At 30.2% G+C, this 25,448-nt stretch overlaps 1 protein-coding gene across 1 annotated transcript; it reads left to right on the top strand.

Annotated features, from left to right (window-relative positions):
* Positions 1–459: 459 nt before the first annotated feature.
* Positions 460–24,557, top strand: LOC131853238 (kinesin-related protein 4-like). The gene is made up of 27 exons (XM_059204079.1): positions 460–660; positions 795–1,029; positions 2,476–2,632; positions 2,992–3,066; positions 3,623–3,828; positions 4,381–4,506; positions 5,106–5,271; positions 5,826–6,028; positions 6,515–6,654; positions 6,833–6,892; positions 7,345–7,457; positions 8,370–8,537; positions 9,387–9,540; positions 9,738–15,321; positions 15,683–15,857; positions 17,988–18,120; positions 18,383–18,494; positions 18,872–18,902; positions 18,985–19,066; positions 19,491–19,726; positions 19,964–20,072; positions 20,686–20,860; positions 21,280–21,445; positions 22,000–22,135; positions 22,533–22,618; positions 23,178–23,291; positions 23,744–24,557. The coding sequence occupies exons 1-27, from the start codon at positions 510–512 to the stop codon at positions 23,876–23,878; spliced, it is 9,228 nt and encodes a 3,075-aa protein (XP_059060062.1). The 5' UTR covers positions 460–509; the 3' UTR covers positions 23,879–24,557.
* The last annotated feature ends 891 nt before the right edge of the window (positions 24,558–25,448 follow it).

The raw sequence follows: 25,448 nt of genomic DNA on the forward strand, positions 1-25,448 counted from the left end.
TAAGGAATTAATAATGGATTCACCGCCCGTGTTTCTCTCCGTACCCAAATATACCTATATTTTTTTATTCTAGATTTATGAATTAAAAATAAACAAAAAAATCGTATAATGATTTTGTGTTACAAGTATATAAAAATTATACATACCGGTTACTTTTACAGTATATGACATTATTATTGTGTAACAATAACTTGCTAAAAAAGCTTACAATTACTAAAAGTAAAATGCAATACATATCGAATTTCTTCTGAATTTCCATAAGTTCTATTTTGTAATTGCAACACTTGCAACATTTTAAAAAAAGAACACACCACCATCATTTAATCTGTGGTCTCCACTTTTCTTCTATTTTAAAATCGTCGGTTATTTTTGTTTCATGCCGACTACATGTTTACGTTATAGTTTCACTCTATACAAATAATATTACTGACGCTGCAATTTAATAAAATGTTACCTGTGAAGAATCTCAGAATACACGTCTCAGTGAATTAATACAAATGTGAGAAAACATGAGTGACAATATAAAAGTAGTTGTCAAAGTGAGACCTCTAATTTCTCGCGAAGTTGAGGAGAAACAATCTTATCAATGGCGCGTAAAAAACGATACATTATACCAGCTCGATCAGACAGGAAGAGATTGTGGACCATCATTCACTTTTGGTGAGTAAAACTTTAACTTGCTTATTAGTAAAGTAATAGAAAGTATTGTGATTCTAATGAACTGCCCGTTTAACTACGTCATAAACTAAAGGTCGTTTACTACGCAAAGTGAAAAATGTATTAAATTCTTGCAGATCAAGTTTATGACAAGGAAAGTAAAACCACTGATGTTTACAATGACATTGCAAAACCAATTGTGGAGGCAGCGACGGCGGGCTTTAATGGCACTATTTTTGCATATGGACAAACATCCTCCGGGAAGACATATACTATGACGGGCACAGAAACATCACCCGGAATAATTCCGCTTGCTGTATATAATTTATTTGAAATAATAAAAAATATCCCTAATCGAGATTTTTTAGTAAGGTAACTAGCCAATTTTTATAGAACTACATATACATAGGTTTTTCAATTTAACTAAATTTAAGTAAGTAAGAAAGATGACATCCGATTAAATGGTAAATAGTAACTGTTGCCTTATACATGAACAGCGGATATATATCATTATGAAGTGACACACGTAGTACACAATAAGTAATGAGGAAATTGTAATGCCTCCATACCCCATATATTATTTATTTATTCTTAATGCTGTACTACATCTACCAGCCAACCATTGGGTATAAACAGAAAGTGTTGTCTCTATTTAATTATATATGTAATAATGAACATGAAAGTTAAGTAAACATTTCTCTGTAATGCTAAATTGACATCTACAATTTTAAATATAAAAATAATGCATTCAAAACACTCTTGTACTGTTTAGTCAACTAGAAAAACATTATGTCATTATGTAAATATGAGATGAGTAGGTAGAACTCTAAAAATGTTGTTTGCGTGGGTGTAGTAATGCAATAATTTTGCCTATCTCATCTTAACTGATGCATAATTGGATTGCGTAATAGATCATAACTTTGTGATTTATTATAAAGAATTTAGACTTTTCTGTATAGAAATTTATATTTAGAAATCTTAATAAAACGTAAGGCTCAACTGTACAATCTATACAATCGATTTGAGATTTGAAAATTTTATATTTGATTGATCATATTTTTGTTAGTCTACTCCTAAAATTTCAAATTGCGGAAAGTAGTAGTTTTTGAGATATTAAGTTTCGAAATTTTAATGAGAATATGTGAAAGTATTCGGAAAACACTTTTGACATTGACACTGTTTTGTTAGCCATGCCATGGCCGGCCACGGCTACGACATGCAGTACGCAACTATGCATATGTACCTACTGTAAAGACTATGGACATTTAAAGGAGAGCAGAGTCCTAAGTTATTAGCTATGTAACAAGGTGTTTCCAAAAAAAATAATAGTAATATTCCCTCTGCCAGTGAAATTAGTGTTTATAATAATAAATATTGACAAAGTTTTTGTTGCATCCAATAGTCGCCTGTGAAAAATCTCATCACGTTGCTGAAACTTATCAGGTTGATGAGAAAGTTGATGAGAAAATTTATTAAAGTCTCATGTACTTAGCAAATGGTCTCAAGTAATTACCACTAAATTTGTACCCAAGAGAGAGGTCCTTATGAAATTACACAAATAGTAAGTCTAACCACCCACACAATATTTATATGGTGGCTAAATATTAGTATAAGATATTATTATGCTATGTATACTGAACTGAATGGTTCCCTTCAGTTCCTAATATAAACATAGGATGTAGAATAATATTACCATGACATTGTGTTAGTTCATAAGTAAATGTTCAAGCAGACACAGTCTTTTATTTAACATATACTAAATTACTATTTATTTCTGTTATGTTATATTAATGGTATTGTATAAATTTGATATTCCAGAGTGTCATACATAGAAATTTATAATGAAACATTAAAAGATCTTCTGAATATTGAAAAGAAAAATATAAAAGTTCATGAATCATTTGATGGCATCAAAGTTGATGTCACAGAGAAAGTTAGTACCTCACCTGAAGAGGTACTCAAGTACTTGAAAGAGGTAATATTTTTAACATAATGTGGTTATATAATATGTGTACTAAAATCACTATAAACATTTAGATATACTATAATTTATTACTCTTTAATGTACTTTTTAAATTATACTGAATGTAATAATGTGGACATATACTTAATTTTTTTTTAAATATAATTTGAAGAATTAAAATCTTAGGTATACAACTTAATTATAATAATAAATCATAACATTTCTTACATGCTTTTAATAGAAAAATACTATAGTACTATAATTTGCCAGTTCCTAGACATTTGTCTTTGGATTTAAGCTAATGTCTGTCAATTTGTTTAAACACATTTGTGTTACAAATTGTTATTATATACTTTTATTTATAATTTCAGGGTGAATGTAATAGACAAACTGGTGCAACCAACATGAATGAAGAGAGCAGCAGATCACATTCTATTTTCCAAATTGTAAGTAATTTATTAATATTTTGTATTTTTGTAATTGACAGAATGGGGTAATCATCTGCACTCTGTATATTAAAAATATTTTGAGGAAGGGTTTGTTAAAATTGGGTTCTATTCAGTCCCTTCCTAGCAATATACCCTGTTAACTATTAAGAACTGTGGTAACAGACACATCCTTTTTCCACTGAACCCATAATGAAAATGTAAAAAAGACATAAACAACACCATAGATGCATTATTGATCCATTGTCACAGCTCATGCATATGTATTGTCAATCCAACTGGGCATAAGTCATTAGTAAACGGCTGGCACCAGTGTATACAATACTGGGTGTATTGTTTTCATTTACTACTTTTCAATATAACTTTTCAATATTCTTTTATTACTTTTCAATATAATTAACATACCTTATAAATTATGTCAATCATATTGTAAAGTTACGAAAATTCATAGGCTAAGCATTATAACAAATATTCCTGAAGATTTTATGTCCGTTTAAAAATTATAATTTGTCATTTCTAAATGTTATTACTCGTTACCCTGTATTTTTTTTATCAGATAATAGAATCTCGTGACCACATAGAAGGTGAAGACGAAGCAGGTTGCGTCAATGTCTCAAAATTAAATCTAGTGGACCTAGCGGGCTCAGAGCGTGCTGGGCAGACTGGTGCCACTGGCATCAGGTTCAAAGAAGGCACACACATTAACAAGTCATTATCTACATTAGCATTAGTCATCAAACAGTTGTCTGAAGATCCTAATAAGTAAGTTATATTGTTGAAATAATGAAACTCTTACACTTTTGTGTTTATTTAAAGGGGACTCACAAGTTCCCACCCCACGGCTCGTTAGGGCGTAGCAAAAATGCACCCATTAAAAGATGTTGTCAGCATGTGCTATCGAAGTTAAACATGATAATGTACACCTACTTTTAGGTTCACATTTGTGTGTGTAGAACTGGGACTAAAGTAGCCAGCCATGCTCTCCCCAATGCTTGTTACACTTAATGGAATATCAAAATTGTATAAAGCAGATACAAAAAAACCCTACACTATTTACACACCACATAGTAGTTTATACAATGGACAACTATAAAATAAAAAATGCATTTATTTTTATTAATATATACTATAAAAAAATCCCATGCCAATACAAACCATGTGCTACAATTCGTACATATATTGGTTGTATTTTTACTTGCCCTTTCTGTATTTTTTTTTCAGCTATTATTTATTTATGAATGCTGTACATATAGAAACTAAGCTTTATGCATGTGTTTTCTGTTTGTTTTCTAATAAAAGTAATGCCATTTACAGACACGCCAATTACCGTGACAGCAAGTTGACTCGAATACTTCAAAATTCTTTAGGAGGCAATGCCAAGACTAGTATCATATGTGCCATAACTCCGGCTGCCATTGACGAGACCATCTCAACTCTACAGTTTGTATTTTAAATATTATTATGTTTCTATAGTAATGTAAATTCTACTTCATTAATCTATGTAGATTAGTTTCACTTCATAAATCTATCTAATCTAAAACATTAGCAAAAGTTAATTGAAGTTATATATATTAAATATTTTACCTACACACTCCTACAAAAACAATGTGTTATTATAATGATTTTGTTTAAATTGTTATTTAATAAGGATTTAAATTTCAATCACAATAGTGAATATTTTAATTTTATAATTGCGAAATAATTTAAAAGTATGTTTCATTAAACCATTCAAGTGTGCATTGATTGAAAATATTATTTTATACTATATTATAAAAGGTATACAATATATAAAAAAAAACACAATTCACAGTAAATATTTTGCACCCAGTGGCGGACTAAAGCTAAAGTGGGTCCTAGGCAACATTCCAGGTGGTGAATTATTAGCAATCAAGGATTGGGCATAATTTGGATATGTTTCACTAAGAATTTATAGAAATAATAATTAAAAACATAATTCTCGTATCATTGCCTATGACTTAGTGTCCCTGTGTAACAATACCATATATATGTTATTAATACAGAAATTATACATTTTACAGATTTGCAAATCGAGCAAAAGCAATAAAGAACAAGCCTGAAGTGAATGCGGTGGCGACGAACGCTACGATGATACAGAGTCTCACTAAACAGCTGTCTAGGTTACAATCTCAGTTGGAGAGCAAAAAGAACTTGGAGGTTATGCTTGAAAGCAAAAAAAATGTTGAGGTGAGTTGTAAAATTACTGCACTTAGGTATATGGGATTTTCATTAGTAATAAATGTGAATAGTTGTTGTATGTGAAAATGCAGCAGTTGTTATCCATTCCTTGTTTATTCAGTGATCATTATCATAATATCTTCCTCTTCACCTTTCAAAAAGACAGGTCTCATTGAACACTTTCATTGTGGTAATCTGTGCTACAATGAATACTCTTTCATTTAGTAAGTATTACTCAATTTATTTTATAATTCATATTTTATTTTTTAACAGCCCTTATATTTGTTATTACATATTAGCTGATGAGAATACTTGGGGACCCTTTTAAATTGAAAGAGAAATTATGTTTAAAGATTTATTAATGCTATTTAGTCATGCTTATATTTTTATTATTTAATATGGACTTTATTCAGACTTTATTCTTCTGCACAGGGACAATGTCTCATTACTTAAATACACATAATACAGCTAGTTAAATAATAGAATTAGAATATTCTGTTCAAAACATTTAAAATGTGTGAATACTGCAATACATTACTATTCTTTCTTATATTTTGTTATAGCAAGACAACCAGAACTTACAAAAACAAATAGCAAATCTGCAGCGATTGATATTAAATGGATTCGGACAGAGGAGCAGCATGGATATGATGGGGGCGCGACGAAAAAATAACCAACTCCGTAGAGTCACTATATCAACACTACATGACGTTAATGAGGACCCTGTCACTATACCGAAATTTTGTACTCCTGGTTTGAAGTACAAGTAAGTATAAGTTTAAAACATGAGCTTTATTAAATCTTATAACTGTGGCACCACAATGTACATACAATGTATAGGTTTTATTTCTAATATATATCATTGTCCTACATTATTGAATAGATACAAAGTCTTGTATTTAATTATAATAGTATTGTGCCATTAAGAATGTATTGGGTCAGTTTCATATTTAAAGCCAAAAGCATAACACTTAAACATAGCCATTCTGCGATAACTGTTGATGTTGATAAAAAGAAATATAAATCTGTCCTATTTTTAGTCCCCTACGAATACAATATGTAGTTTCTAATACCATTAATGAAAAAGAGAGAACACTCACACTGATACAGAACACTTAAATTTTCTTTAAGAATGTTTAAATAAAAAATATGGGTAGGAAATTAAAAAAAAATTTGTTAGTCCATTGCCTCATAATTTTGCTCATACTTAAAGCTGTAACTGTTTGCTAAATTTACTAATTACTATTTACAGTCCAATGTCGCTGCCGGGCGCTATAGATTTTGTACCTATTCAGAATGCCAGCAAGTTATGCACCGTACCAGAGGAGACCACGCTTATCACGCCCCCACCTCAGGAGAAGAAAGTCAACTTTGAAGATATCATTGAAATTGGTAATATTTTATATTGGCAACACTTTACAAGTAGCATAGATGTAGAGAACCGTCTAAAGAAAGAAAAACTATTGAAAATACATTTTAAATAAAACATGTTAAATAAATTATGATAACAAACTTCTAATAACTAAAGTACCTACATATAAAAGCTATACAATGTAATAATTTATTGCAGATAGTGACGATGACAACTCAATCGATGTACAACCCTGTTCCCCGTACCACAAATGTTACGGTAATTATTATTGGAATATTAACATTTGCAACCATGATTTGATTGTATGACACCACCATTACTGCTTCTATTCAGTGTCTATTTTTTTTTACTGTTATTTCTATCTTATTTTAAATTAAATATTCCCAGATATACCTTTCACCTGTTTTTATATCATTCCACTCTTAATACTACCTCAGGTATCTAACGGCTTAGCACACGCCCTGACTTCTGATGGTTGATTGGTTAGATTCCTCGCACGATGTACATTTGCATACATGAGTGTAATTATTTGTAGAAGTCTGGATGGGATTATGATGTTATCAGCGTAAATTGTGTATGTATTTACAAAAATCAGTTATCTAGCACCAATAACACAAGTTCTGATTAATTCGGGACTAGGTGGCGCTGTGTAAATCGTCAATTATTATTTGGAACTTGCTTCTATATTATGATTCAAATAATTGTTTCAGGTGAAACAAAAACTCCACCATGTATATTGAGAAAGAAAGTAAAGATAGCCGAAAAGGACCTAAAAGATATTGTTGAACTGACCGAAAGAGAAAAGATGTACACTCCTAGTGTGGTAAGTATATAAAAATATTTAAACAATCCTTTATAGGAATTATTGTCATCTTAATTTTTAAACATATTAAACAGTATTTAATCATATTTATTAGTTAAATTGTTGAAGCACAATTTCTAAGTTCATGTCTTTCGCGACAATTGTTTCTGCTTCATCCGAAAGTCTTCTCAGGCTGAGTTCCTTGAGTCCGTTACAGCGTCTCAAAAAGAACATAGGTTTTAAAAACAAACAAAAAGAATAATATCCATTAAACACAAGTGTGTCCACAAACAGTATTTAATGACTGTTTAAAAAGGCTCAACTATTTGAGTCAAACAGCTTGTTTTGTATGTATCGCTTGAAAGGCGAGATAGGCAGTAAAATTATACAATAAGAGATATTATATCTTACTACTTCAGACTGCTATCGCATGTGTGGTGAAGTGGTCAACACATATTAACATGATGGCCATGGTCATATTCTCATATATAGTGGATGGTGACCACTTACCACTAAATGTGCCATAAGCTTGTTTTCCATTTATTCCTGTTATAGATATATTTGATTTGTCATACTTTAAATTTATGTAAACCCTATTAGACATTAGTTAGAAGCCATTAATTACTTAATTAATGTATGTAATAATAAGAGTAACATTATAAATAAACAAATTATTAACTTACTTAAATAATTACTACGTTGTGAAATTGTTTATACTCCAAATAAAATTACATTATTATTTAATTAGTATGTTATTACATTCCATTATTGAGACAGTGCACCTTGACGATAGTAGTGACGTCAAGAACTTACCCCATAAGACCTACACGCGTTTCTACACAAGATTTTAATATGCTGTTACGTTTTAAGCGTTATAAGAGTATATTTGATAATGAAATAGACTCAGTACAGTAATGGAACTCCAAATTTCAGATAGAACTCATAGAAAAACTTGAACAAAATACAACAGTTATATCTAAACTTGAAGATGAAATCATTTCACTGAATAAGCAGAGCAAAGACAAGGATCTGGAAATTGACCATTTGAGAATAAAGGTCACCAAGTCTGATGAAGAAATTAAAAAAATTGCAGCCGCCAAGGTACTTCAATTATTGTCTCAAATATTTTTGTATTGAAATATTGTCTGTTTATTTTAATAAGTGTTAGTTTATTGACTAAGTAATGAAATACTTATGGAGTACTGTATTGGTGAAATATAAGAATGAAAATTTGTTGACCTTTGATATGTGGTACAAAAAACGTACTTAATACTATGCTTATTTACCAATTAACCTATAAGAAGTGTATATACATACAGCATAGCATTAAACAGTAATATTTTTTATGCACTGTTGGTGCGTATAGCTTACCATTGTGATGTCAATTAACAATTGGCTCCTAACTAATTAATACTGTATTTTGAATTCAGTTACTTTCCATTACATATCATATATTTATCATAATAGGTTTTTGCAATAATTTAATAGATAATTCTGTATATAAATATCATTTGATAAGTATGATAATACAGGTTGGTGATCTGAACCGTAATATCACATCGCAAGGATAAATGTGTAACATAATTATTATATGTAAATCTAACTGTAAATTCGCTCAAAACAATGGGTAACCGCTTATATTTTTGTATATTATCGTAAAGTTCAGTGCAATTTTTTAGGGCAAAAGGTATTAATATTTTTTTCCTATTAATTCTATCAGATATAATAAATCTTCATAAATTATCTATGTTTAGTGAATTTCTATATCTGTCATGATCAAAATAACATACATAAAGTCATGGCGTAATACCTAAATATTAACCAGCTTCACATTGGATAACACTATATATTTCTATAAATTTGAATTCAAAACTTGTAACAAGATGTTCATTTTTTTCATCCTGAATGTACGAAAAAGTATTGTTATAAAATGCAGCCAAAATATTCCAGTGTGATATAGAAGACCAGAATAAAGCATATATGACCAAATTAACAGATTTGGAAGTTATTTATGAAACCCTGAAAAATAAAACAAAGAAAAGAGAAGATGAACTATTGTCACTACTGGATGAACAAAAAAATTTTAAACGAAGAGAAGACATTGGTGAGTATTGTTTATTTTAAATATATTATCAATATATCTAAGCGAGAAGAGTAGATAAATTGTGATATGTAGAAAAACATTGTAACATGATGTAGATTACATAAGTAGGTGCCTATTCTATCTACTTATCTACCGTTGAAGGTGGTGAATGAAGTTTGAAATTATTGTCTATTTAAGGCTTTTTCTTTTTAAAACAGGTAAACTATCAAGAACCATTGATAAAGAAGTTTCGCTTTTTATGGATATGTCTAAAGATATATCTCTTGTGAATAGTGACAGTGAAAGCAGTATACTAAACACAAATGATAATGAATCGTCGTCACAAATAGAAAATCTAGTTACGGACATACAATCCCAATTGACTGCAAAAACCCAAGCAATATCAGAGTTAGAAGCCAATTTAATCGCACAAAAACAAAAAGTTGTTTCACTTGATTCTACTTGCGAAAACCTTGAAGAAATGATCAGTAATTTTAAAGAGAAACTTACAAATGCTGAAAATGAAAACTCTATTCTTAAATCTACAATACATACATTAAATTCTACTATACAAAGTCAAAAAGAACATTTAGAAGCAGCAACCAATGACATAGATTCGTATAATTCGTTAGTTCAGGAATTACAAATCAAACTAAGTAAAAAGGACATTGTGGAAAACATTAATATTAATGATAGTATTTTAGATAAAATGGTTGAAAATGAGGAAAAGATTATTGCAAATAACGAAAACATGAAAAATATTATTCAGTCTTTTAAAATCGTTCTCGCCTCTCGAAATGATGAAATAGCGACACTAAAATCTACGCTTCCTGTAAATTCTCAATCTAATACCAACCAAGAGGAATTGCGAATGGAGATAATAAGTTTGAACGAACAGATTAATAAAAACATTGTAAATATTCAAAGTCTTACATCTGAAAAGGATGACTTAATAAAAATGAAACATAAACTTACTGATGAGTTACATAATCTCAAAGATGAAAATACTAAATTAGAAGAATTTAGCGTAGAAAATACAGCTGAGCTTTCATCATTGAGGATAAATAATGAGAATTTAAATAAACAAATAGAGAACTTATGTAATAGAATATCTTTTTTAGAAAGTGATCTAAATGACAAAAATGATCTGATTCTATCATTCCAAAAAAATGAAGAACAAACACATGATAGTTTAATAAAAGCTAAAACAGCATTGAAAAAAATACAGAATATTTCACAAAAATTGACGTGTAACATGGTGGAGATACCAGAAGTAATTGATAACTTCGTTGAGATTTTTAGTACACTGGCACAAAATTTAGATATTTTGGATACTTTGGTTACAGTACTAATATCTCAAAAAGAAACTGAATCAATAAACAAAGAACAATTACGAAAAGAACTAGATGATTTAAATGAAAAACATATTAAAGATCTTGCAGTACTTCAATCTCAAATTCTTATTTTAGGCAATGACAGTATGACGTTAGAAGATCGACTACGGCATAAAACAGAAGAACTTGAAAAAACTCTCATAGAATTAACTACAAGAAATGAAAAAATTGTAGAGTTGGAGAGAAAAATCAATAGTATTTCAAAAGATAATGAAAATCTTCAGAATTGTATTGCCTCTAATAATAGTTTGATATCTTCACTTAAAGATAGTATTAATGCTTCTCAATCTACTACGAATACATTACTCCAAGAATGTGAACAGAAAAATGATAATTATAAGAAAGAAATCATATTAATAACAAATACACTACAAGAAAAACAAGAATATTTTGACAAAACACTCCTGGAAAAAGATTCAATAATAGTAAACTTAGAAACTCAATTAAAAGAATCATTAAATTCAATTGAAGAAAGATCTTTAGAAATAAAAAAGAACTTACATGTAATAGATGAGTCTGTTGAAGGGAAAAACCGAATACTTAATAACATTTTACAAAAAGCTTTAAATATGACAGAGAAATTAAACATTAAAATACAATATGACAATATTGACCAGTATGAACAAATCATTTTTATATTTGATAAAATAATTCATCATGCTGTACATATTAGTTCTCAAAGTAATGAAAAGTATGACAATTTTGAACAACTTGTTAATGAAGCTAATATAAAAATTAGAAATCTAAAAGAAGAGAATCTTAATTTTATAAAGGAATTATCTCATTTTGAAATAAAAAACCAAGAATTGCTCACTGAAGTAAATAAAGTGCACTCAGAAAATATATCTTTAAAAACTGATTTAGAAAAGGCTACAATATTCTTAACCACACTTCAGGAAGATGTAAACATGAAAGTTGATGTCATTGAAAACATGGAATCTAAATTAAAATATTGGAAAACGCGTTATATCACTCTCGATTCATCGACAAAAAAAGACATTGAAGATTTACAAATAGAAAATGATCAATTCACTGATGGTGATTTTACTTTTGATGCTGAAACTGATGCTAGAGAAAATTGTATTAGGAAATCTATATTTAATTTAATGGATAATATAGAATCTAAATCACCTCCTAGTCTTCTGACAATTTGTTGTAATAAAATAATAGAACATATACAACCAATAGAAAATGAAATAACTCCTAATAGTTCAGTGTCAGAGATTGAAACATCTAATAAAGAAACACAATGCAATGATTGCCAGTGCTCACGTTTATTGTCTGATTTGACAGATGCTCGTGAAGAAAATATGAAACTTGTTTCTTTAATAAAAGAGGTAAAAGCTGTAAATTACAATTTAGTAAGCGAACATGAAGCAATCCGTGAAGAAATACAATCACTTGTGCAACCAGCTTGTGAATTGCAAAAGAAACTTATTAATCACAGAACAAATCTTTCGACACTGACTGCAACTACCTATGCAGAAAATAAATCACTTAAATCACAAGTAAAAGTTCTTCAACATCATCATAGTAGGTTCCATATGTTATGTCAAAGAGACATACCCGCAGTAAAAAAACAGTTAATTGAACTTATGTCAATTTTAAAACGAAATTCATCGGCTACAGATAAACACAATGCCAGTTTCAAGAGATATTCTTTGCCAGATATGTCAAACAATAATTCTTTACTTTTGAATTTCAAAACGAATGAAACTACTCTGGATAGCGATCTTTTAATGTTAGATACTAATATTACACTTGCTACATCAACTGATAATACTTTGTTGGGTGACCATGATCAAACATGTTTAGATTTAACTGTGTTTACTAACGAAGTAGCTTGTCAAACAAGTGAAATCACACAGCCTGACGATATCAATGTGCTAAAAACTAAAATATCGTCGAGCAATGGAAATATTTACGAGGAAGTAACTTTGAACAGAGATGTGTCAAAAATGGATTCACAGAGTAGTCCAATTAAATTTATTAATTGTGAAACTTCTGTCATTGATAATATGAACAAAACATGTGAGGGTTGTGAACAGTACAAAATAGAAAATATGGAATATGAAATAAAACAAACCAAATTGGAAGAAAAAATTGAAATACTGTTACAAGACTTGTCTAATATGAATAAACATAAAATCATTGTTGAAGAAAAGTTAAATAATCTTTCATTAGAAGTTCCTTCAACGGAGGCATTAGTACGAAAATTTAATAATTTAGAGAAGGAGTATAATCTTAAGATGAACGAGATAGCTAAACTTTCCGAAACATTAAATATGAAAAATTTTATGCTCAAGCAACTTCAAAAAGAAAATGATAGCTTATCAACCCAGATAATGGAAAATATTACTGAGGCTGATGACCTCAATAAAGAATTACAAATAGTAAAAAATACAAATGTGGAATTAACTGATAAATGTTCTGAATTACAATACTTGGTCGATAAGAATAATAAAGTAAATTATGAAAATTGTCCTCAATGTGCCGAAAAAGAAAATTTTATCCAATCTTTGAATGTGAATAATGTAACACAAGTACATTCAAAGCTGAACAGGAGTCTTAGTGAGTCTGACTCCTCATCTAGATATAATAAAATTTGTACTTTACAAAATGAACTACATGCTAGTAGAGAAGATTGTAAAGAACTAACAGAGGATGTTACTACCATTAAAAAACACTTGGACCGGAATAATTTATCTATGGAACAAAATATGGACTTGGATGTTAGTATTAGTGATTCTAACTTCTTCACTTCAAAAGATTTTGGAACTGTGGATCAATTACATAAATTAAACATGCCAAAGATACCAGAAGAATGTTCAAATGATATATACAATCACGATAAAAATGAATGTATACATTATTACTTAGAGGTTACTGGAGCAATGAAGGAAGATATTAGATGTGATATAAAAATATTTGATTTAATGAAAATGCTTTATAATTACCTTATTACAAAACATAGCAATGATGTAGAAAACTTAGTTAATAACATAAAAATTTATGAAAAATCTAAAAAGGAACTGGAAGTTCATGTAGAAGATTTAAAAACTGAGTGTTCTAAAATAAGTAAAGATTTCGAAACAAACAATATAAAGCTGAACGCTGTAACAGACACCATATCATTGATACATAAGAACATACATTTATTGCAAGAAGAAATACCAAAAATTACAGAAACCAATAAGAACAACAAAGTAGTAACATTATTTAGGGAAAATATTTTGAAGGTACTTGATAAAGAATTCAATTTGTCTAGTTTAAACATTTTTGAAATTGTAATTGATAATATTGTTGCCAAAAATGAAAATGATTTAACTAGAATAATGAATGAATACACAAAATCACAAGAACATGTTAAATCTATCACCAAAGAGCTTAACAACATTAATGACAATTTGTTGCAAATGAAAAGTCAACTATTGGACAAAGAAAATGAATACAATTTACTTAAATTACAAAAGGAAAAAGTTCATGAAATAAGTAATGCTGTTACACTGGATATAATAAAGAAAGAACAAGAACTAAATGATGTCATTCGCAATGGATGGAAAAAGTTAGTCAAACATAATATAATATGTAGCAGTGATCTTAATTTATGTTCCACTTTAAATATTACAAACATTTTTGACTATTTAATTGAACAATGTAAAGGACAAAATACAGATTATGGTACAGAGAGTGCACTGCAAGAACTTGAAGAAGTCAGATTAACATTAATTTCCAAAATGAATGAAAATGAGGCACTAATTGCACAAAATACGAAATTACATTCAATCAACAAAAATATAATGGAGGATTTGACTGAAAAGGAAAATAATCTGATTACTCAGAACAACTTATATGAAGATTTGAACAACATATATAAAAGCAAAAGTGAAGAAAATGAAATTAACTTGAATTTGATAGGTAAATTGACAGACGAAATAAAATTACTAAAAGAGAGTATTGTAAATCAGCAGTGTTCTATAGAAAATGTTGAAAGTGAACTCAAACTGAAGAACCTGAACAATTTAACTGAAAAAGATAATCAAATTTTAGAACTAACAAACACAGTGTCCATCCTGAGACAAGAAATAAATGATATGAATACTGTAAACCAAATTATAAAAGAAGAGAAGGATAATTGTGCATTAGAATTGGCTAAGTCTAGCGAGATCATACAACAAAATAAAATAGAATTGGAAAAAGTCACTTCTGATATTCTAATACTACAAGAGTCTGTTAAAGAGAACGTAAACATAATTGAAACATTGAAAATGGAAGCGAAATCTTTACTGCAACAAAATATCCAATTGAAAGAGCTGTTTGATGAGAAGTGCAAAGATTGTTCGCGACTGGAAATTAATATCAAAACCCATGAGAAAACGGCACAAATACAAAGCAAGATGATTATAAGGTAATAATTTTTGTGTAGTCTCTGATTTTAAATATATACTACATATTTCTGCTATGTGCAGAATATTTGACATGTTCACACTTACAGAATAAAATTACGATAATTTTTATAGTTTTATATATTAAACAATAAGAAAGGGGCAAAAAACTTAAGAATAATTTATGAATGAACTATAACCAAATAGAACAATAAGTAAATATTGTCTCATGACTTTGTTTACTTTTTTCGTGGGTAAAAATATTGAGCCAATTGGAAGGATAGTATAGAAAAAGAAATATAAACAGATACAATATTGAAGTTACTTATTATTAGTATTGATACAATAAATATAACTCTACTCTTAAATGTATACATGTTTCAGACTTCAAAAACAAAAGGAAAATGATGATATAGCATTAAATGAAATCGGCAAACAACTGGAAGATCTCACAAACAAAAATGCAACTTTACAGCAATCATGTGAAAATATGCAAAGTAATATAAAAGCTTCCAGGGATGAAATTGAAATTATGAAAAACACTAAAGACGCATTGCAGGTATAGTAACATTTGTTAAGAAAAATTAAATTATATTATATAAAAGCATTATATACATAATCAAATACATATATAAACAATTTTTACATGCACAATGGCCCACAATGTGGAAAACTAAACGAAATGCGGAAAACAGAGTACATTTGAAGACATTACAGAGAACTGGACATTTAAGGGGGTCTTCCTATGTGACGGCCTGTTTTTTAGGGATATTTTAGGATATTTTTTCTACGACCAGTAAATATTTAGAGCTTCAAGTTTTTTATCATTTATTAACACATATTTGGACAGTATAAATATAAAATTTCAGCTAAAAATATTCAGTCAAACTAGAGTTACAGCGCTCTGAACACCCCCGCCTCGAAAAAAAGAGCTCCCACTTCCTCCACGATTCCGGCTGATCGGCTTATCTTAAAAAAAAAAAAAAACGGCGTTTTAATTTGTAGGCTTAAAAGCACGGAATGACCTATAATCAAATGAATATAAAAAAAATTGGATTTTTGATAGACATTTGAAATAAAAGTTGCAAATTAGGCGTTTTTTTTTAAAAAAACTGCTATAAAAAAATCGAAGTTTTGAAAATTTTCGATTCCATGCGTTTACATATATTGAGTGTGCCCCGTAAATTTCAAGTAATTCGGTCCAGCCGTTTCTGAGATACAATGGAGGAAAGTTTGAAAAACACAGTTTTGAGAAAAACGCGTTTAAAGTTTCAAGTCCGTTAAAAACTATTAAAATATCAACTTACTCTCAATCGGCGATGCCTGGTCCATAGAGTATTCCTTCCTCTTCCTCGTGAAACTCTTTTAAAGCAGATTGTTCAGCTCTTGAGTCAATCCTGGCTTGTTTAACGACATCACTTACGCGCCGCTCAGAGCGTAAGATTCGCTTTTCATCCCGTTTCTCAACATACGCTTGGGCTTCACGACCAACAGGGCATCCCATAATCGACATAACTTTTAAAATACCTTGAAAACCTTCATTAAAGATAATAACTGCTAAGTAGCTAGCAATTTCAACAACTTTGGGACCAGAATGAAGATGTTTAGGAGCGAAAGTCCAAATCAAAGAATTCAAAGATTCGTTATTGTTTTGTGTCTCTGCTCCTAAACAACGAATTAATAATTCGTCTTTCGATAAATCTTCGAAAACCGGTTTGATAGCTTCTTGGACTTGCGGAATTAGAGGTGGTTTATCGTGATGAAATTGGTCCAGTTCATTATTAGCTTCATCTATTACGCCATACAAACTGTCTTCGCCTTCTGGACAAAATTGATGCTGAGGGTTTTCATCAGAAGAACATTTGTGATAGTACGTTGCCCAAACTGCCTTTCTCATATCTTCAAGCGAATCTGGATGGCGTCGAATTGCTAATCCGTAGAATTTTGTAATTTCTTGGATAACTTTATCAGTAAGTTTACCTGCTCCTTTTCTGTTTAAGTCTGTAGAAACGTGTCTAAACTTGTATAAACAAATATATTAATAAAAGGGAGGCCAGGTATAAAGCCGACGGTACACAATAGGCCCGGTCTCTAACTGCCAACTCACCGCTCCGAACCGCTCTTTCTTTTACCTGCTGTATCTTTAAAACGACTTCGAATTTTCTAAAAGCTTATACTACCGTATATAGACATGTTAATGAGCAATTTATGAAAACTAAAAAAAAAAAAATCGATTTTTTCAACCCATCACATAGGAAGACCCCTTAAAGAAACTTAGAATAGTTTGACTCTTTATAAAATTTTTGTTTCATTCGTAATTTAAGAGCCGCGCTCTCGACGATGGAGCTCTTGCCATTTTCCACTATCTGCCATCAATCTCTTTAGTTGATAGATACGAAACGATTTTTTTTCTTAATCTGCTTGATATAAGGGCCTTCCCCTTCCCCTCTTTACTTCTATTTTTCCTTCGATAATATTATTCATAAGTTCATCGTGTTGCATCAAGTGCCCTGAATTTTTTCCCGTCAATTCTCAATTTAAATTGAGTTGAGCATGAATGAATGTAAAAAAATATTGTATTTATCAAAAAAGTTATAGATATATTGTTATGAAGGTTCAAAATACATCTAAAATGCAGTTGCACAGTCTTGAACATACTATGATGATTAATATCGTTTTATTTGTTCAGGCTCGCATTACAGAGTTGGAGGCAGAATTGGAGGCCATCGATCGCCATACGCCCGTCGAGGGTACGCGTCGCCGGAGGCAAAGCATGTATGATTCTAAACGACCGATCTCCCAAAACAAAGAGTACCTCGAAGGTAACTATAATAAAAACAACAATTTTTTACTGTATTGACGTAGTAACCTGCAACTCGCGTTAACTATAGCTAAATCCATTTTTGTTTTTTAATTTAATTCATCCCAGTAGCTATTTTGTAGTTGATGTGTTATGCTGTCGTCACCACTTCTTTGGTAGAAAAAAATATTATTCAATTATACATAATATAAACTCTTGCTGAAATTAAATTTATTTGCAATTCGCAATCGGCTAATTGACACCTTAATAATTTCTACTTCCAGATCAGAACAAGGCGGACACTGTATTTGGGTCGCGCGCAAAGCCTGACGATCTGTTTATGGATGTGGATGATGATAGCTCCAATAGAAGTACGCCTTTAAGACTTAGTAGAGGGTAAGATAACGTCATAATTTTAAAAGTAACATTAATACAATTTCATGAGCTAAATTTAAAATATATACATGTCTTCTGAAAAACAATGGCTCCATGACAGAACAGTGTAATGAGAAATTGCAATAAATATAATAATAAAGGACAAAGCAACCAGTACCATCTATTTATTATTATAAACTGACCAAATCGGTCATGTTTGTTGATAATTCATATTTTACTATATCTATAGTAAATAGTATTATACTACAAATTTACTGTGCATCTGTTCATGTATGTGATGATGATTAAATTTTTTTTAATATTAAGCATTTTGAATTAAATATATAGATGTTTTTAGAAGCATTGTAATATAATTATTTTAACTTATTTGATTTCAGACGTGACAGCTTACTATCAGCTCATGATCAGGTATGTTACTTTCTATATATGTAGCAGTAGCTTAACATTTGTACTTTTTTTAAATCTAAATTATAAAATATTATGTGTACAGAGTTCAGAAGATCAGAACGCGGCAAAACGACGGCAGCGGCGTCAGAGCTCGTACGACCTGCATCGTACCGGCGCAGCCACTGGTTGGTATCCCATCTTTGTTTCTGGTATAATGATATCCCTGGATAATTCACACAACGCCATCTAGTCCCAAGCTAAGAACTGTTTAGCTTGGGACCAGATGTGCGAGCGTTGTGTCACTATTGGGTACTAGACAACTAATAATATTAATATTCCAGTACAATTCAAACAGCGCCATCTAGTGCCAAGCCAAGCAGAGCTTGTATTATGAAAACTAAGAAACTGATATATTTTTTTAATTCACAATATATATAGAAAACACTCAGATAAATTCAAACAATTATACTCATAAATACAAAATATTTGTATCATGCGAAGAATTGAACCCGCGAGCACCGGAAGTAAGGCGGTGTGTTAAACTGCTAGACCACCGAGGTCGTCCCGGGTTATTTATTTATATTATATATATATTAACTTTACTTTTAGATACCACCAAGTCCAGTGACGCTTCCGACTTAAAAGCGCAGGATACGTCAAGTAAAAATGTATCTAACAGTGAATTAAGTAAAGTTAGAGATCAATTGGCATCCTGCCAACGTGAGTTAGAAGAGTTGAAGCAAAGCTACAAAGAATTGGACGAAGAGTGCGACACTTGTGCGGAGTATCTGCGCGAGAGGGAGAGCCAGTGTACAAGGCTAAAGAAAGAGAAGGCTGCGTTAGAGGTAATTCTGCTACTTGTATACATATCATATATATTTACAAATAATATTTTATGAAATGTATCAGACATTTTATTGTAAAAATTTACAATACATTAAATGCTTTTGATTTTATAGTGATACTAGAAATAAAGTACATTTCGAGTATCACTATAAAAACTGAAATACGATACAAAAATGTTCATATCGTAATCATTTTTAATACTGTGTAATTTTAATCTTTAAAAACGTTTTTTCCAGACTGTAGTTAGTGAGTTGAGGGAAAAATTAAAATGTGTAAATCCCAATCAAACACTCCAAGACAGTGCCAAGAGTACATGCGTCAATGTTGCAGTGAACACAGATGAAGGTAACTTAAGTTGTATTCTGAATCTGTAAATTGAAATTTATTTATTAAATAGTATTTTAGGGAAACATTAAAAAATATTAAAATAATATCTGTACTATGTAAGCAAAACATAAAAGATTTGTCAGTAAATACTTTTTTTTTTACAATATTTACTCCTCGATTTTTGTCTCATTCATTGATAATCCTGCATGTAAATACTAATAAAAAGATAAGAATAATTTTATTTACGTGCTTACAGTTATTCTGTCTATATTACGTTATTAGTTTCCCTGGAGTTCCTTATGGTTTTAGTACCATATTGTGACATCTGTACTCGTGCATGTACATATTTGTAAAAAAAAAAATATTCTATACACTATAACTTTACATAGTATAAAACAGAGTCGCCACCGCTGTCTATTTGCATATCTTTATAAATTACTGAACGGATTTTAACGCAGTTTTTAGCAACAAATAGAGTGATTAAAGTGGAAAGTTTAAATGTATAATACATGGATATTATAATATAGATCAAGCCGAGAAATTCAAAGATTGGGGTTGATAATGGGTGATAAGTTGATAATATAATATAAAGTACAAAAAAAAGATGATAAAACAATATATTTTCTTTTAGATTGGAGCAATCTCCATTCGGTGGTCGTGGACCGCATGTCGTATGACGCTGAGGTTGAAAAGAACAAACGATTAACAAAGTCTATTGAGGAACTGCGCTTTAAGAAACAAGAATTAAAAATGACGATCGCCAAGATGCAGAAGTATATAGATAAACATTCTGGCAAGGACAATAGGTTTGATTGCGATTTCATATTTCTTTTGTATAAAACATTATAATGACCCTTACCGTGTGAACAACGAGATCATTAGTATGCGAGTATAAGATGCAAAACTAATCTGTTTTTGTAAGATTCAACAATTTAACTTTAAATTGAGTTACCTACCAGTTCTTTTCGACTAAAATTGTCATCTGTACTGACTTCTATATGTGGCTAAAATTAATTGAATAATCAATATTGAATTTTCGAATTAGCTGTTGACGGACATATTCTAGATGGCCTTTACAGATTAAACGGACGGACGAAAATGGGAGCGAGTACAGAGAGCCCTCTAAATTACAAACAGACACATCAATTTTATTTATTTCTATAATTAGATTATGCCTAACATTGGAATGATAAATTTTTCTATAATGTTATTTTTTTATCAACAGAGAGCTAGAAGCTACAAAACAAGAATTGAGTGAATACAAACGCGAGTTAGAGGAACTTCGATTGAGGTGCAAGGAATTAGACGAGGAGTGTGAGACTTGCGGCATATACCTAAAGGAAAAGGACGAACAGCTACGAAAATTAAAAGAAACAAAGACAATGTTAGAGGTACATTTTCAATTTAACTATACATACACAATATATATAATTAAAGATTATTTTAGAGATATTGTAATAGTTTATATGGAAAGTTTAACTAATAACAAACCTACTTTATAGATAGTATTTATAAGTAAAGCGCTCAGTAAAGTAATGGTTTCTAAACTGGTTACTAAAAGAGTGATTACTATAAAAAAAATTGTAACAACAATAACAAAATTAAAAATAAGTAAAACTTTAACAATAAGTAAAAATATTTTCATATACTTTGATGAAACATTGCTTGTATTGTTCACTTTCAGAATTTTTTTTAGTACATTTGGAATTACTATCCTAATTATAATAATAATAATCTTTATTGGATCTCAAAAATAATATTGTATAATGTAGGGTAGTGTAACGATAGCAGTGATATAAGCAAGAATATAGTGCCTGTGAATTTATTATTTAAAATGTTAACAATGGGCCGTTGTAGATTTAGATGGCACTACGGCTACGGTCATCACACAAGACTCTGGACCCAGTAATTTCATTACAAGTAACTTTACATTATGTTATTTCAGGCGAAATTGCAAGAGTTTGAAGAAGATCACAGCAGTTTGTTGCAGTCTACTCGCAAGAAACGGCAGAGTTTACATGACCAGAACCGCCATTCTTCTATAGCCGACGTTAATGACGCCACCACGGAAACGAGTGACGGTAATTATTTTGTAACTAGTTGCATCCAGCAGATTTCCACACATGAATTCGAATTAAAAGTACGATATATAACCCTGGATAATTCACAGTATGACATCCAATCCCAAATTAAGCAAAGCTTGTACTATGGAAGCAAAACAACAATGGGAATTTTTCAAAAAAAGAAACACCTAAGAATCATACATCCTTGGAAATCAAGTGATTCCATCAGGATAAGCTAACTGACCTGACCTCATTCTCATCTTATCATCCTCTATACCGTAGACATTTCTTTATCGTATGACATGTTACACATGTTATAATAATATGTCGACTTGTTTTTCTATTCTAAATTGTATAAATATCTACAAAATAAAAGGTCCACCCTATTATTTTAATTTATTTGTGCATGTTGCAGATTTTCTAAGTTATCAAGTAGAGCGAGATAACAGTACACGGCAGAGCGACGATACACAATCCCGAGAATTAAAACGTCTGAAAATGGTTTGTATTCCTCGAACAAGAATTCCAATATGCATGTAGACATTGTAGACAGCAATTATATTCTATTTATAATCTATCTAGCGACGCACCTCGGCTTCCCAAGGGGTACGTCCTTGGGCAGTAGAATGTAATGCCAGTCATATATGTAGTACATATAGAAGTTCTACATATTATAGTTAACTCTGTATCAAAATCCATTGCGTGGTTTAGAAGTCAGTGGAGAAAAGCAGCTACTTTGTCTTATGTTTATAGATACCTCTTTTATCTAATTATTTGTTGCTTAAAACTAGCATGTCTCACTAGCGATTTACTTCCGAACTTATGTTTTTTGCGTTCTAAAAATAGTTTTTGTAAAGCAATAAACAGCGACGCTATGTAATAAAGTCGTTTATTAGCACATTGACCGTTGAGTAAAAAGTCCGTCACATATAAAATGACTGTTCCACTTGCTAAGTAAAAGTATGTATTGCATGCAACTATTATGAAATGAAGAATAAATACTATACTGCTGTATATCCATTGAATGTCTCCATTATCGTTTTGTTTTTAAATAACACAGGCGGTGGACAGACTGACACAGCAGAAGGCCTCGTTGGAGCGGCAGCTGAGCTCGCTTGGTGTTGGTGCCACTCCTTCGCCCATGTACATCGCCACCGGCAGCGCTATAGTGCAGGTTAACTATATTATTTTCTTGGAGCCGCACTCAAAGACGTTCTTTAAATTATATCTAATGAATATTAAAACTTAATAAGCCATTCCTCGCAGAGAAAACAAGGATTATTTAATGGAGCATAACATATTGATCATAGGACTCGTACTGTCGACTGCAAGTCTATGCAACTAAAATGTTACTGCAAGTAGTTTAAATTATTCGAAAACATAAAGATTTTAAGTTATAATATTCTGAAAGATCTACAATTATTTAAGAATTTTTCGATCTGATTACTCTGCACGTTTTTAGATACGAATATAAAAGAAAGTTTTGTCATATAATCTATACTGTAATATCTATCAAAGTTCAAAGAGCAAATGACACAATTCCTTGTAGGTTACTTTAAATAGGTGTATATTATTTATATTATCAAGTGTAAACCAGTCTCTTAATAATTGTTACATTATTTACAGAATCAACAGCTAACCGACGTTATGAAAGAGAATCAGAAATTGAAGAAAATTAACGCAAAGTTAGTAAACATTTGCAAGAAAAGAGGTAAGGATTCGAACCGAGAAAATGAAGACCCCACAGAGCATGTGGGTTGACTAAATACTGACGACACATATTGGAATAAAATATTATTAAAATTGAAATTATTAACAATTTTAGTTGATTGTTACTAAAATTATTGTGAAGCTGGACTTAATAATTTGGTTATAAACATTGAAGAGCATGTAAATTATAAAATTATATTATAATTTTAATGATAATTAATGAACAATGAAAATAACACTTGAATAATACAAAAATATAAACATTATTATTAATAGCTAACTCAAAGCCATAACTCCTAATGCTAATAAGACTGAATGCTACAAACATTCCTATAGCATTTACGAAGGAAATTGTTAGACGTAATAATGATACATATTGCCATTGAATGTGATTGTTGTCTCAAAATATCGTACAATATTAGTATTATTAGATATTATTTTTTTTTGTACTTATAATATGGTGCCTAATTTTCTAATGATATTATAGTTAGTTAAATACAAATATCTAATATTTATTATTGTAAATATAATTTAGCATTCCACTTGCACATGATGTAAGTTGTGTAAATCGCTATTTTATATGGCTATTCATTGTCGGAAATTTCTTCTAAATAACCAATATACAACAAAATATTGTTAATATTCTCCAAATATTATCTCTTTTATAAATACTATTTGATGTGATCTTTTAATTAAAAATAGTATCTACTAAATAAACGATTGATATTTATATCTGTTTTTAATTCTCATATGTGATTTGTAAAGAATATATTGTGTTAAACACATGGACACATATATCCAGGTTCTAACTAGGGAGTGATTGTGATTTTCACTCACCTGCGCTAACAGTGGCGGTTAATTCAATACCCTTAGTAAGTACAACACTAATAAAAACAAAGGTTCTCTTTTACAGCATAAATGAAATAAGTATACCACAAATAGATCATGGGTTAAGAATCAATCTATATTAATACAGATTATTACCTACTCGTTCTAAAACTCGTTACGTAACTATAATATCGTTTCAGGATACAATAAAACGAGAATGATTAAAAAAATATATGTAATAGGATAAGTTAACAACTTCTTACAGTAAAAAACAATCCACTGAATAAAAGTATGTTTTAACATGAACAGTAATTAAGCTAGAAGCGGTGATATACAAATATTACTATTATAACAAGAATAAGTTTTATTTCAAAGTATTTTAGGAATGTATACATATAAAACGATTCTATTTTTCTAATTTATGAGTCTAGCAAATTAACGCACAGCTTAATCCACAATACACTGGACTGGCGTTAGAAACTTCTAATGTTTCATTTATGGTGTGTCCATTATAGAAGATTGCTATGATAATATAACAGATTGCGTGCGACTTTATCTCTCTGAAACAACTAGTTCAAAAGTTATACATAAGTACCACAAGTATATAGTAGTATATTATTTTATATGCTAGTATAGGATGAAAATATTAAATGTTTTTTATTAAGTTTTGATTAACGTTAATAGCAAATAAGAACATGCTCATGATTTCTGAGATCATTATTAGACAATACTTCGCCACTTCAGTAACAGTAATCTAAGATACATGGCAAAACTAGAGACTACTAAAAATGAC

The sequence above is a fragment of the Achroia grisella genome, unplaced genomic scaffold (assembly GCF_030625045.1).
Source record: "Achroia grisella isolate CSIRO2021 unplaced genomic scaffold, CSIRO_AGI_Agris_v1 utg900, whole genome shotgun sequence".
In the NCBI taxonomy this organism is placed as follows: domain Eukaryota; kingdom Metazoa; phylum Arthropoda; class Insecta; order Lepidoptera; family Pyralidae; genus Achroia; species Achroia grisella.